The 15,923-nt window shown below is 37.6% G+C and overlaps 1 protein-coding gene across 2 annotated transcripts in view; it reads right to left on the reverse strand.

The window, feature by feature from the left end:
• The window catches only part of LOC306905768 (CASK interacting protein 2), a 53,723-nt gene that overhangs the window by 34,767 nt on the left and 3,033 nt on the right, over positions 1 to 15,923 (reverse strand). For both annotated transcript variants that reach the window (XM_079476652.1, XM_079476651.1), the window contains exons 3-7: positions 8,890 to 8,941; positions 5,134 to 5,231; positions 4,588 to 4,733; positions 3,215 to 3,310; positions 1,518 to 1,630 (exon numbers count right to left, since the gene is read on the reverse strand). In XM_079476652.1, the coding sequence (XP_079332778.1) occupies positions 1,518 to 1,630; positions 3,215 to 3,310; positions 4,588 to 4,733; positions 5,134 to 5,231; positions 8,890 to 8,941 (505 nt within the window). The remainder of the gene's footprint in view (positions 1 to 1,517; positions 1,631 to 3,214; positions 3,311 to 4,587; positions 4,734 to 5,133; positions 5,232 to 8,889; positions 8,942 to 15,923) is intronic.

The raw sequence follows: 15,923 nt of genomic DNA on the forward strand, positions 1-15,923 counted from the left end.
TTTTCCTCACCTCCATTGCTCGACAAACATGTCAACAAGGCCTCCTGCCAAAGCCTGTCGGGCCGCCTATTTAACACCACTCTACTTTCAAAAAGGAGACATCCTTACCCTGGCATGTGCTGTATGTATGCTAGCACACATATACACTAGGGTGACCACCACCCAACAAGCCAAATGTGGGACAGATAATACGTTTGTGTGGGACACCCCTAAAAGGTAGCGTAAAACTGATATAATAACAGAATGAGTCCATTCCAACTACAACAGGGTTGTACACTTTGAAGATCTTCTCAAAAAGATACATTTGAAGGAATAAAGAACGGATGAATAATGTAAAATAGTTTCTCTTTCAAAATGTAATGTAAAATAATGCATTTTATTATTTGCAAATAATTTCTATTTTAAAACGCTTACCACAACCTATAAACCGTTTCAAAGCCACAGAGTTTATACAATGTTTTAGTTCCACCCGACCTACAGTAGAGTTTTGATTCACGGACGTCGCAGCCTCATGATGACCGAATTCACTGCTGTCTTCTCATCCACTGGATAAAAGCTAGACTTAAATAAATAGTGGCGTTTATTTTAGCTTGTGGGACACCTGTGTGGAGCGGGTTGCTGCTCTTGGCAAGAGTTAAATAGATGAATAAACAATGGCGTCTTGTATGCGTTTTGGGTATAAAAACATGTTTTCTTAATGCGACAACTTAAAACCAACACAGGTGAAAACTGATGAAAATGTGGGACATTTTCTCAATATGCGACGTGCGGAACAAGGGGTGAAAATGCTGTGCGGTACAACGCAAGGTGGGACGTGTGGTCACCCTTATATACTCACGTATACTATATTTGCGTTTCAGCAGCAAAAATGATAATGTGACCAAATTTAAAATCATAATTATTATTTTGTGAATCCTTATAGCCACGATAATATCATAGTGAAATATGCAATATTTATCCAATTCTTTTACCCATGAAGTGAAAATAGTGATATTGTGACCAACTTTCACAGATATGATGAATTCTTCTGGCCACACAATATTCATATGGTGAAATCTACAATACTGTCGCAAAACTGATTTTGTTACACAATTTCGCCGGTATCGAAATCGCGATAATATTGCAATGCTGAGCCGCAGTGAGATTTGAGACATTGCTACAAAACTGATATTGTTACAAATTTAACAAATATCGTCATATTGCTGCGTTGTGAATACTTAGTCGCGATAAACATGGATGTAAAATTGCGATTTTTAGGCAAAAATGTACAGATACATTATGCCATATTGTGAATTCTTATGGTCGCAATGGTCATGTAGTGAAAATTGTGATACTGTGACAAAACTAGTTGAGCTTTTAAAAAAATCCCATTTAATTCCGTGTGCTATATGAGAGTGTTTATCGCAAGTTGAGTACTTATGTGGGGAACTGAGCACCATTGCAAATCAGTCGCTCAAGAGATACCACAATGTTCTATAAAACATCAATCTACACATAATAAAAAGCAATAAGCAGACCTGATGATGTCTTTATGGCCATTGCGGGCAGCAAGGTGAAGGGGAGTATTATCTCTGCCATTGCCTTCTAAGAGAGCCACCACCATGTTACTGCTTAACAGAAGCTGGGTCACCTGAGGGAAGGAAATCAGAGCTGGTGAGTTAACCTGTCAGTCAAAAAGCACCTCATTTGTGTCTGCTTATATCTAAACACGTCAGAAATACAAAACAGCCATGACTTTGCACTCTCTGCCAATGAGAATCTGTCAAATGTAATTCAGTTTCTAGCTGAGGCAGAATCCTCACGCAGCCCAGCAACTGACACGCTGTGGCGCTGCTAAATTAGACTCATACCATCAGCCTGCCGATCGGCAGCATTTGCATTCTGTAATTTCAAATGACTTGGGTAAAAGATTCAAAAGAAACGGTTTGGCCTGGCAAATCCAGTCGAAGGTGAATTAAAGATTTCTCAAGAGGACTTGTTCAGTAAACTGTCAGAAAAGCCATCTTCTAAAGCCCTTTATCCTAATTTGCCCAGCATGTGCCACTGTAAGCAGTATGTTCCAGCTTACTTTAGCTATATTCCTTGCTGCTGAGTGTGTAATACAGTCTTTACCAAAATAATCGAGACCTCATTCAAGCTCGGTTATGTCATAAACTCCTGCTTATAATTATCTTTCAGAATGCAGTGTGGAAATAGCTTCAGTGCTATGAGCTTGCATACAGAGTGGAATAACTCGGATGGATGTATAAAATGGCACAGCTGTTTCAAAAGGGATAAGCTCTAAACTCTATTCATGCACATGTACCAAAATAAAAGCTAAACACGACTACCTTCAGTTTTGATCACAAAACCATATCATATGCTGGAAAATATTTGTTCGCACAATTTGTTATAAATAAAACAATAGCAAACCTCAAAGTAGTTCTGGTCAATAGCATAGGAAACCTTCCCAAAACCTATAGTAATACACTGCTGAGTAATCTTTTAAGGCAATTATAGTGTTATGGATGTGTTTTTCAGTCAAAACATGAAATATAAACTGCATTTATTACAGTTTTATTATTTACTCCCCTATTGGTAAGAGTCTAGACGTCTGAAAATATCAGTCTATGCTTGTGTATTCTATTTAAGATGAGGGAAACAAAGATGCATTAAGGATGTGACACTGTTATTGAGAGACAACACACCTTGTAGGATTTCTGTGAACTCAAATGCACAAACCAGAAGCAATGAGACCAACAAACGAAGACAGGACATAAATATAGAATATATAATTTTCTTCATTTACGTATGTTTATGTCCTATACAGAAACAAATTTTGTTCTATATAATAGAATTTATAATAAAACTCTATATAAAAAATGTTAGCGATATTTTAAACTAGCTACACTATTACAGTATTAAGTCGGCATGATATAGAAGATCAGTATCTCCCAAATTGTGACATATTTCTATCTAAAACAACTTCTGGAACGAGATGAAATGTAGGGCGGGGATAGGTTTCATCCTTCAGGAATCATTGGAAACCTGGCCATTGGACAGTTAGTAGTATAGTACTATATAGACTGTTATACACGTCAGATAGATGAGATGTCAGTTGGAAAAGGAGAAAAAGTTTATGTTTCAGATGAAAGATAATTGTTGATTATTGATTTAGGTTATCTCAAATTCACAACAGATGAAATGTCCGTCACAAAGTCTCCTTTTCACTCACCCTGAATCTTCCAAACTCGCAAGCTAGGTCCAAAGGGGTCTTCTTTGCCTTGTTGACAGTGCAGGGGTTGGACTGGTGTTGCATCAACATTTCAGACTGAGTAGATAAACACAGAGATACACTGAAAGGGCAATAGGAGCCGCGTCTTGCCGCATAAGCTTTCTGGGATTACACAGTCGAAGGACAATGTCAAAAGCCATATCGGTTTTAGTCTGCTCACATGAAAAGCTGAAATGGCATCCAGGAAGGTCAATGAATATGAGGGAAAGGGCATAGAAATGCTGTAAATTCTTTGTGGGATATTATGTTATCTGGCATGCAGATCTGTGACCTGTTTTGTGAAGAGTTCAGGAAAGGGAATACTCTGCAGCTTAAGCCAAACAACCAGCCATTCTATCCCGGTTCTGAGAGGTGTCACATACACACAACAAGATGAACTAAAAAATGCACTGTTTTGAAACAAAGCTATTGACTTTAGCATGCAACGACCGAAAGTCTAGCATTTTCTAGGCTTTTTAACAAAACTGAGTTTTAACAGCTTGAGTTAAAGGACATATCACATATAAAGAGTCACTACCAAACTTGCATATCACTTTATTATTTACAGTCACGAATGGGGCAATAAAGGGCATTTGACGTTTACAATTTTGTATTTTTAATGACACAATATTGATGTAAATATAAAGGGGACAAAACAGTATAAAAACTGTATATAAAGTGCGTTCATTTTTTTGACAATAACGTTGCATCTAATCTAAATGTATTCAAAACGGAGTACTTAAACCACTGATATAAAATGTATAACAACTGTATCTAAAACTGAATCTCAAATAAAAGAATCCTTCATTGAAAGTTTATTGATGGCTTACACATAACCTACAGTTACGCACAAGCTCAAACTGTCCATGGATTCACACGAATGTTCCCATCATAAACAAAGCTATCCACAATGCACAATAAAACTTCTGTTTACATTATGTCAACCCCATGTTTGTTATAATGGGAGTGTTCTAGTTCAGTCACGCTACTTGCTTGCAGTGTATACCATCTACACTGCCAACAAGAGGCATCTGGTGAACACAAAACCAAATCAATGATTTAAAACCTGCTAAACGTCAGATGATGTGACTACCCTCTTACTGCAAACTCGTGTGAGACATTTTTCCAATGTTACTCGCTGTGCATTCATCACTCCATGCATTCCCTGGAAATCGGACATCCAGGCAAACCAGTCAGCTACACCTCATTCACTACAATGAACTTCCATGTAAATGACTATGTAAAACCATTGTGACTCTTGACATTGTCTTTCCATTCAGTCATTGCAGAATGGCACAAAGAGCTGAAAAACTGAGAAAAAGTAAGCTACGTACCACCTCATAGTGTCCGTACTGTGTAGACAGGTGGAGAGGGATCTGTCCATCTTGAGATGCTCCGTTCACAGACGCTCCAGCTCTCAGTAACATAAGAACAGAATCAGCCTTCCCCTGCCAGGCAGCGTAGTGCAAAGGACGCATACCTACAAAACATAATTTTCACAGATAGTGATTCTTCAACACTTAAAAACTAATTTTTTCCTGTTCTGTGGAAAAATACGATCACCCTGTGTACTGTATTGGCCACGTGCAATAAAAAAATGTAACACGACTTCCCGTTGTCTTAGGTGTTAAGTATATGAATTACTATTTGTATGAATAGGCTTATAAACTGTCAACACTTTCTGTCTGATACACAAATGCAGATGAAAAGCAGGCTTGTGTGTATGAATGGGACAACACAAAGGGCAACAATTTATATTAACCATCTCATCCAGTGATGCAACATTTTACATGCAAAGCATTGTGAAGTAAGGACATGCATTTTAAAGTGATTGGACAGTGATAGGAGTTTGAGAGAGAGAGGGGACAAAAGCATCTCACCATTACTGTCTTTGATGTCCACGGTGGCTTGCGCCTCCAACAGCAGAGACAGAAGATCGGTGGTGCCAGTGAGAGCGGCGTGATGAAGTGCTGAAAATCTGTAGAGAGAAAAATGTAATAAGTCCTCAAACATGAAAACAGCTACTCTATTTGTTAAACAAGGTAAAGCCAAATAACAGCTCTCAAATGTTAAGTAAATCAGGTTTTTTCAATCTGATGAGCCATACTGAGTCAATGTTCTGCATGAGAACACATGATTTCAACATTTATTCGACCCTGTCAATCACAACCTGTATGAAATTCTTTCTTCTGCAGGACTCAAAAGAAAACATTTTGAAGAATGCTGGTACCCAACAACATTACACCCATTTACTTTTATTAAATGGAAACAAAACCACTCTTATTTTGTGTTCCACGGAAGATAAAGTCACAAACAGCTTACACATTGAACTTGCAATTGCATTTTGCCTAAGAATGATTCATCTGCTATCTAAGATGGTCAAGTTGGCAGGCCTGACACCGTTTCTGTCTGCCACAGAGTTCAACAATGCAGTCCTGACAGTCAGTGTATGCTGCCCAAATACAGTAACTTGTTGATGTTTTGCTTTTAAAAGTCAACATGTAACTGGTCCAGCTTTTTTGAAGAACTAAATGGAAGATTTTATAACATTTTGAATTTATTACGAATTAATAAATCTACTGTAAAATATTTCCTAAAATGTTTGTGTCTTGATAACAATATCAATAAAAGTCTGAAACAAACTGTATCATTATTACTACAGTAGAATGTACCTTTTTGGCTTGCCCATTCTAAACACACCTTACTCTTTGCACCACTAACAAACTAAGATTTTTACACACCGATTTGCAACATTTCCTAAACATATTCCAAATGAAGCATCCAGTCTTCTCCCAAATTGTATTGCGTGTTCTTTACATGTCCTTTCATGCACAGAAGACAAACCAACCCCTTATCTCCTAGGAGCAAAACTTTACTCAAATTATCCCCCAACCAGACATAAAACCAAAACAACCCCCATAACATCAGCCAGGACTTGTTTAAAATCATACAACAGTGCATGAGTTTTGTGAAACTGTTAGATTAAAGAGGAAAAGATTACCCTGCGGCCGTTGTTCTGAAACCGCAGATGTTGAGTACGAGTAACGCAAAGATGATTAATATGACATGTATTTGAAGCATGCTGTGTTCGGTCTATGGTGTGGCTCACACTATCTGATCCAGACTTCTGAGCTACTGACTGAGAGCATTTCTAAACACATCCACAAGAGACACTTCTTAAGCCCAATCTTTCAGTGGAGTTGTGTTAAAAAATATCCACGGGGCTTTGACTTATTTTATGTGCTATTCCCATATTACAGATGGCGTTACTGATTTCAAGTACCATGTATGGGTGAATAGAAAAGAATATAATAGGACAAAAAGTCCACACAGCAAAACAGTTTGGTGGTTTGCATATGTAAACGAGTAACACTGATTACAACAGTTTAACCCATTTTCGGCCTTCCTGACAACACCTGTCGTGTTTTGTTTATGCTCTTAAAACTCTCAAAACGTGTATTCTAGTAACTTAAACACCCCTGTATGAGTTAACCCCAGACCTCAGATAGACAGTATTACAATTTGTGAATAAATCAAAGCACATACTGTACTTCTGTGTGATTTTCAATCACAGCACCTCAGATGAGCAGTCAGGATCTAAAACTGGGTTTCTCAACGGGGGGCCGTGGTCCACAAGGGGGCTCCAGCTGACTTCAAAGGGGGCCTCAAAGGGGCATAACTAATATATTACAATTAGACAAAATGAGCACTGAATTACATTTAAAAAACTAAAAACCAAGATTGCCTTATTTTTTCGCGATCGTCAAGCTCTAAAATATTTTGGTTGGTTGAAATTTGGGGCTTTTGTGAGTGGGAGGGGGGCTTTTGATTATATTAATGTATTTGGGAAACACTTTTATCCAAAGCGATTTACATTGCATGATACCATACATTTGTATTTGAGTATGTGAAATCCATGGGATCAAACCCATGACCCATGCCCTAAACACTGAGCTACAGGAAAACTACAAAAGTTAAATACAATGGGGGGCCTAGGAGTCAAAAAAGAAGAAAAAAAGAAAGAAAGAAAGAAAGAAAGAAAGAAAGAAAGAAAGAAAGAGCTGGAATAAAGACCGCCAGTAGCATTGATGAATAATAAAGTGCTTTCCTGCACCTCAGCAGGGTCCCGAAACTTGATTCTCAATTCTTCTTCCTCTGAAAATTAGCACTCGTGATTCTCCCGTAAACTTCATCAAGATGCGCTTTCAACTTTCTGCCACACTCATCTCTCTAGACTAATGGGCCATCCAGATTTAACAACAACCGCTTGTTTCCATACATGTGTTGCCACAATGTCACATCATCTTTGAGCTATGGACAATAACAACTCAGAAATGATTTGATGGCCCATAGAGAGACTCCACGTATAATAAACAAGTATAAAAGTATAAAACTATTCACTTCATCTTCCTTAAAACAAATCAGTTTGGGGCTCACAGTACACAGATGCACACAAACGTTTGCAGTCAAACATGCAGTCTAATCCCAAACCATCCCTTGAAGAGTTTGGCACGGAATAGTAATCAATCGTATTTCAAAGCAAAACAGAGACCTATAATGCAAAAGCAGGGCACTGTTAGGTTTTTTGCACTCACTGACTGATATTGCGGTGCACACTTTATAATCCGAGGATAATTTATCAGCCCGTCCTCACAGCTTGAAACTCACATCCCACTACAAATAATAAGAAGATGAGCAGTGCAACAAAGCCTGAGATGCACAGACAAATTACATTTGTACATGAACCATACCTTAAAAAAATCTCAATTATAAAACAAATAATGAAGTTTGTGTCAGGTATACTGATGAGGCAAGACATGCTTTAGTTTTCATATCAGAGATCAGCCAATATACTTGCACAGGACGGTGTTACAACACCTTTGAATGTTTGGATAGAATCAAAGCAGACAAAACCACAGCAAACAAAACAAGATGCAGTATGGAAGAGCACTATTCTTTCATGTACCTGTGAGGCATATAGTAAACAGTTAAACAAGCCTATTACTCCATTCATTGAGATGTACTGTACTACAAAGAAAACTATACTGGAAAGTCTAAACGATTATTTATCATTGATAAAATTATAGTTTTGGGTTGTGTAGTAAAAATTCTGTTGAATGTTTTGAATTATTACAATCACTGTTAACTTGACGACAGTGGTTAGAGCATGGCACAAAATGTAAAGTATGTCATGTAAGTCACTTTGGATAAAATTGTCTCCCAAATGCGAAAATGTAAATGTGAACTTTACATCTTAAACTTGAATCATTGATATTGATTATTAACCTCAATATCAATTTGGCAGCGCCATGTTGTTCTGGCATTGTTACACCTGCCATTTACTTTCTAGAATATGTCAAATATACCTCACACCTGACAAAGATGACATCCAAAGTCATTGAGGAAGATGAATGTAGATGTAGTCTGGTTCTAATAGGTTCCTCAGTAGATATTCCAAACGGTCACATGGATATTTAACAGATTTTACTGTTAACAGGCGATGCAGTCAAATAACTGCAAAAAACTTCCATGTGTCATCCCAAACCAAAAAACAAAATGTGAAAAGTTTCCTTGTTATACCCAATTCACACAGGTTGTAATTCACACAATGACGTGTGGAAAATAAGAGATCTTACCCATCTTGGTCTTGGTAGTTGACATTCAGCCTCTTTGTGGAGCCCAGTAACTCTACAAAAACAGACGGAAAAAACATCAGGGCATGATGGGATACTTTCAACAAATCAGTCAGCTGCTGAAGTCTCCATTACAGAGGTATGAGGCATGATGCTGTAATGGCAAGAAGGCACTTGTTTCAAACTGTCAACAGGCCATTTTTTGTACACATACAAACACAATGGCGGTGGATGTGGTGCGAATGCGAATGCGAATGCGAATGCGAATGCGAATGCGAATGCGAATGCGAATGCGAATGCGAATGCGAATGCGAATGCGAATGCGAATGCGAATGCTATGTGAATTTGATGTAATAATTTTATAATGTAATAATGTAATAATGTAATAATGTAATAATGTAATAATGTAATTGTAATGTGAAGCATGATGACTGAAGAGAAAGACCGTCTCATCCGTCAGTGACTAAACACAGTCTATCCCTTGAAACAACACAGAGCTGTGTCATTATAAGCTACACAATATCCCCTGACCTTCATCTCTTATCTCCCTCAATGATAAAACAAAATGTGGAACAGGTAAAGCAAAAGGTCAAACTGTAAATGTAAACATTGTTCACTTACCTGTTAGAATACACACAGCCACCTGTCCCATTTTGCCTTTCATAACATCATTCACCAAAATGCCATCTAGCAGTGTCTAAACATCCTCTGCGCCTCAATCACTCACTTGCTCAAAAACCTTCATATCCATCCAAGTCAATCATCATCACAGTCACAACACATCCTCTCTCCTCCTGCTCCGCTCCAAATCAGAAAACACTGCAGGAAAACAGATCTATAACCAATTGTTCAACTAGCGTTGTGGGAGCATTGCATTCCTTCCTCCACATCTTTTGGACCAAAATCTTCTGCAAGGAGTGCTTTTAGGGTACTATACTATAAAAGGGATAGTTTACAAAAAATTTAACTTCTGTCACCATTTATTCACCCCCATGTCATTTTTAATACTGTATATGTGGAACAAAATAGAAGATCTTTAGAGAAATGTATTATACAATAGAAGTCAATGGGGGCCATTGTTGTTTGGTTGCCAACATTCTACAAAATATTTTTTTGTGTTCTGCAAAAAAAGTAATACAGGTTTGGAATGAAATACAGGTGAATAAATGATATTTTTTTGTTATCCCTTAAAGGTCAATCCTAGCAGGCTACCACACCGAAATCTGAGATTGTCTGCACTTTAGATCTAGGGGGACTTGTCCCGATCACTTAGACGTCATCATATTCCCTATTGACCCATTGTGAACTACATGCTATGACCGGCGAGCAGCGGGCACTATGCCAACAGAGCTACAGTATGAACATTTCAAACTGCTGCAGTGTAAGAAAAAACCCTGTTAAATGAAAGTTGTTGGCCTTTCGAGAAGAGGTCGAGTTTCAACACGAAACAACATTCCAGACATGGTTTACCCGCCCGATCACTCAACTTCTGTCTGTCCCCCTCTCTCCCACCCTCGCTGGTAGCATCCGCACAAAAGCGTGCGCGCAAACACAAACATGCTTTGTGTCTGTCAACAGTGGTCTTTTCTCGTCAAATGGAAGAGCTGGATCTAATGTGGGCATCTCTTAAATGAATTGAGCTACAGTAACCACAGCGTTTAACCACTCCCTAAACCCACACACAATTCATAAAATGAATAAATTTGAAGGAAACCTTGTATCAAACCTTACATTGTCATTGTGCGTGTTTAAAGGTTGAAAGAATGTTTCCATGCATCTTCTTATAAAGTCAAATGCCTTTCAAAACACAACATGCATTCACGTTATGAACTCATAGAATTGACTTAATTAATTTGACGGGTTGATTTTACCATCTCGATATGAACTATACCAAAACCTCTATTAAATACATAATAACTATTTACATTCTCTCTGAGTTCCCATGCTTATATAAAGCATGCAAAATAAATGAGACAAGCTCAAAGGTTTGTGTATTCCCACAGCTAATGCTCAGTAGCAAACACAACAACGTTTTTAGACCAAGCCTAATTGCACAAAATATCAGTGCAATATTTTGTGTTATCAAACTAAACTTCTACACACAGGTGTAGAATGTGTTTTTATTTCTTCAGAACTGAGAATGTGATACAAATGCACTTTTTTTTGGTTAATGTCCCTACTAATGTTTGTTGGGTGCATGTATTGTTTGGAATCAAACTGTACAATAGTACTGTGCGATGTATTATTTCAAACCTTTCACAGCATGTTAACACAGCATGTCTCTTTTAAAGGGATGATATGACACGACTAAAACGAATATTATAGTTTGTTTAAGATGTAATGCAATGTGTATACACGATTTAAGGTTCAAAAACATATTGTGCAGGTTTGTGTCATCTCTTTGCCCCGCCTCTCTAAAAGATTTTTTACAAAGCTCATTGCTCTGAAAAGCGAGGTGCGCTATGATTGGCTAGTTAACCAGTGCAAAGTGATTGGTAGAATACTGAAATATTTGCATTCTACTGTACTGGGACAGTATTGTACATAACATGTGACCATTTGTTTTTAGTTGTCTTATCTTCTGGAATGGCAACCAAAGAGTCTTTCTTTTCGCCGCGAAACACACAGCATCTCCACGACATGGAAGATACAATTAGATTTACAGGTACCCCCACCTTACTTACGTATACATTTGGGCATCTTAGTCAAGTCATACCAAGAAATGACGTATATACGTAGGGGTGTGGTTGCACGAGAAGTTTAAGGCATAATTTTTTTCAGACGCTTTCATTTTTGCAATTTTACGTGTCTAATACATACATGGGCAACTTATAACACACCATAGACACACGTATTCGCAACATATGACCCCTTTAAAAGTAACATTAGCCTTGCCGTTTAGTTTATATTACCAATTCCGCTTATTCAAGGGATGTTCCTGAGAACTACTAAAGGGAAAGAATAACAACACTGAACTCTGCAGATTTACACATTTGAAATGATCAACAAACTCAATCTGGATACAAATCTGAGAAGCTAATCATACTATTGAGGATCATTCCTCAGGATTCTATCCTCAGGTCACCTGTGAGAAAGATGATGAAAAACCTCTTTTAACCTCGAATTCATTTCTGTCTTCTTATAAAAAATATATATATTGTATTAACCTCACTATTCTTAGCGTTGTATACTGTGCTAGGCTTTAATGGACTAGTTTTGATACACTTATGCATTTTGTTGCCTATGTTGTTATAATTGCTTTGGATTAAAGCGTCTGCTAAATGAATAAATGTAAATGTAAAAACAAAACTGTCATGATCATGGGGGGGGGGGGGGGTGAGACACGGACAGAGGACCCAGGTGCAGACATCGGGTAAGGGGTTTTAACAGAGACTTTAATAATAAATACAAAACAAACACCCACGAGGGGGTAACATAACAAAACACAGGAAAATAATAACATGACAAGACAGGACTAAGACTAACGACACTTAAACAAGACCTAAAATTTACTATTAACATGAACATCACAACTACACTAGATTATACTATACTTAACTAAACAACAAGACACAGGAACTCACCAACAACCACAATGAAACAGCACAAGACAGAAGACACAAGGGCATTAAATAAGGGACCAAATCAAGAGGGGAACAGGTGTAGGGCATGAATCGATAATGAGGAAACGAGAGGATGGGAACAGAGACGAGACCGGAGAGAGCATATGGCAAGCCAAATCAACAATAGTCGCCTATCTCCACATTAAACATGAGGTTCTGTCATGATCCTGCCACTAGACCAAGCAAAACATGACATGATGCGGCATAATCATGACACAAAACATTCAAGGGGGTCGGTCCTATCAATTCAATTATAATCCATTAAAATACACTTTATGGTTTTTCACAGCAAATGTTTTATTTGCCTCACCAGGTTACCTAAATGTATAATTAATTTCTAACCAAACTATTAGAGCTGCTATTATCTTGGATTTGCAGGAACACAAGCGGGTGTTGGAGATAAAGCTCTCAAAAGATTAGTAATAACTTTAATTGGGTTTGGCTTGCAAAAACAAATTTGGAGTAATAAAGTTTAATGCCTACCCACATGTTTTCCAGTAATTGGTACAGAGTACTGAACCTCTATTATTAAAGTTATTAAGTTATTATGTTTCATAACAGTAAAACTGTTTGACAAATAATAGTCAATATTGAAAGAAATGAAAAATATAGCTTCTGTATTGCTAATTTTGGCTAAAAGAAGTAAAATAGGGTCTCCGCGGCTGGTTGTAGACCTGACTGTACCCATTGTGACTGTACTCTTTATGACAGTGTGCTCAAAAGGAATAAGCATAACAAAAACATGAAAAGGTTTACTGTAATGCCTTTCAAAACATCAACTCTCGGTTCATTTCAAAAACAACATTCTTGAACGTTCTGCCACAGACGAAAGCGTCATCAAACAAAACAAATGGAAAATTGTCATGGTGTCTGAGCTTAGTGTCTGAGCCGAAGTGAAAGAGGCATGCGCTTGTGTAACATACATCACATGAATCCACACAATGTGATCTAAGTGGATAAATGGGCATTTTAAACATCAACACAATCCACCAGCAGACGCACACAAAATTAGCTAGAAGTTTCACAAATAAATGTCACAAAATATAAAAATTTACTATACTCTATAGGCTAACTTGAAGGTGCTGTAATGTAAATGCAAACAGAACTATATCTCCATAGGTGCAAAATGATCTTACATAATGAAGCGTTATGTTTTTATTACCTTATTTGAGCTATTTCTATCTGCATACACCGCGGATCCCTTAAAATGGAATCCTACATGTTGTTTCCACAGTAGCCCTAAACAGACAACCTGCTCTACAAATAGATACATACATTATCTACTTCAGCAAAGTAGCGAAAACGTGATGACATCTTATATCTGTGTCACCATACATAGAGCTTCTAAAGGAGTGAGCCTTTGGTTGCAGTTCGCAAACGTCACAACTAGATGCCAATAAATTTCATACACTGGACCTTTGAAGTGCATTTAGGCTATTTTATAACTACAGTATGTCCACCTACTGTGACTCAAATCCATCTTTGCATAGCCACATTGCATGGTCTACATTCAAACTGATTTAGTCAAAAAACATTCCACATTGACACTGAAAATACATCAACAACTTTTGCTCATTGAGTAAAAACACAAAAGTATGGTTGAATAGACGTTATAGAAATAATATAAATAAATGCAGGAAAATTTGATCGCATATTGTAACAGACTGCTCAATAAAATGCCCTGTGATGAGTAAGGTTATTGTGTACAGAGTACACATTTTTGCTTCATTTTGTTTATTGATAAAATTAAACATCTTTAGCCAACCTTCTATATAGAAGAGAGTAAAGATGTATTTAAGATGGACTTTAACTGTTTTATCCTGGTTCCTCGCTTCTGGGGAAGGATAAAATCATGAAAAATGAAAGCAGACATAAAGTTCATATCTGTTGCATAGTCTGGTTTTATCAGGTGTCTTAAAAGGGTTGTTGTACAGCTGATGACTGTAAACAAGCTCGTGGAGAACCAGTCAGGGCAAGATTTAATCTACCCTGCTAGGCTAGACATAAAAACAACTTAAACTTAAGCAGGCTGTTCTCATTACGTTAAAGCTAAATAGACATTTAATTAAACATCTTTGTGTGCCATCAATACTTTTAAGGTGCCACTGTTTTAAGTAAAATATTGTATATGCAATAATGTAGCATTATTACTCGAAGTGCTGCTTTCTGGGTTACATCAAGATACATTTCACTTGCACTCAACTATTCCTAAACAAACCAATGTCGATGTGAATGTCCATAGAGGTTTACTATCAATTGAGACGCTGACACCAGAAATGACGCAGAGAAGGGAAGAAAGGTCAAAGCTGACTGCGGAAGTAACTACATAAGACATAATGTCCTTATCGATGACAGCTATGACAATTACTTTTCATTCTGCATCTATTTGCACTAGTAAACCAATGCAAAAAAGTCAAGCTAATTTATATGCAGTCATTTCCAGTGAGGATCTAGATCTGAGATGCACCCTGTGCTCTCACAAGCCCGCATGTGTTTGTATATTCTACAGTCGCACTGCGTTCTAATTAGGCCGAAAATAGAAAATGTATGCATGTTCTCAGACACCGCTTTAAAACTGTCTATTTTCTTAATAATGTACGGTTCTGAAATACGGTTCTGAAATTGTAAATGAGGCTATCTTCTTAGCTCAAGGCTTACACCATTTAAACTGGATAAGACTATGACTGACAACATTGCTCACTGAGCAGATTCAAAACAGTCCTGAGGAGCCAGACCTATCGATAGCACATTATTTTACAGTCCTGTTACCCATGTATATACAATGTAATAACCATGAACCTACCCCAACCCATATTAAGTACTTATAGTGTACTTACCCCCAAAAAATACTGCGATAAGTACACTGAAAGTGCACATACTGTAAAATAAAGTGCAACCGACCAATCTGTCATAAACAAAAGGTTTCTAGACCTGTGCAAAACATACAATCATAATGCAACACTTTACACGAAGATCAGATTGGCCTCTAGCCAACTCATGTTGCACAGCTGATATCTTTACCCTGGGAGTTTACAGTGCTACTGCATTCTGGGCAACAAAAGAACCTGGAAGAATCAAAGAAAAGATGAACTACAATGGCCCGGTGACATTGTTAAAGTCGAGTGAACTGTGTGCTGACATCCAATTCTCTGTAAAGTTAATCTGTGGGTTTGCCATATGGGTTATCCCTGATTTGTAACAGAATGGGTGGGGGCGGGGATGAGCACATACAGGTTTTGTTTGGAAAATGCCAATGTATCAATACAATTTACACATCAGAAACATGGAGAGATGGACTTCATATTAATTATCTGTGCACCGAAATAATGTGCACGATCCAGTTTAAATGTGACACGATGTGACGCATTTTGGCTTCTTTCGTAAATGTTTCCCCAGTCCTAACGAGAATATACC

This window comes from Barbatula barbatula (genome assembly GCF_947034865.1).
Source record: "Barbatula barbatula genome assembly, chromosome: 16".
NCBI lineage: Eukaryota > Metazoa > Chordata > Actinopteri > Cypriniformes > Nemacheilidae > Barbatula > Barbatula barbatula.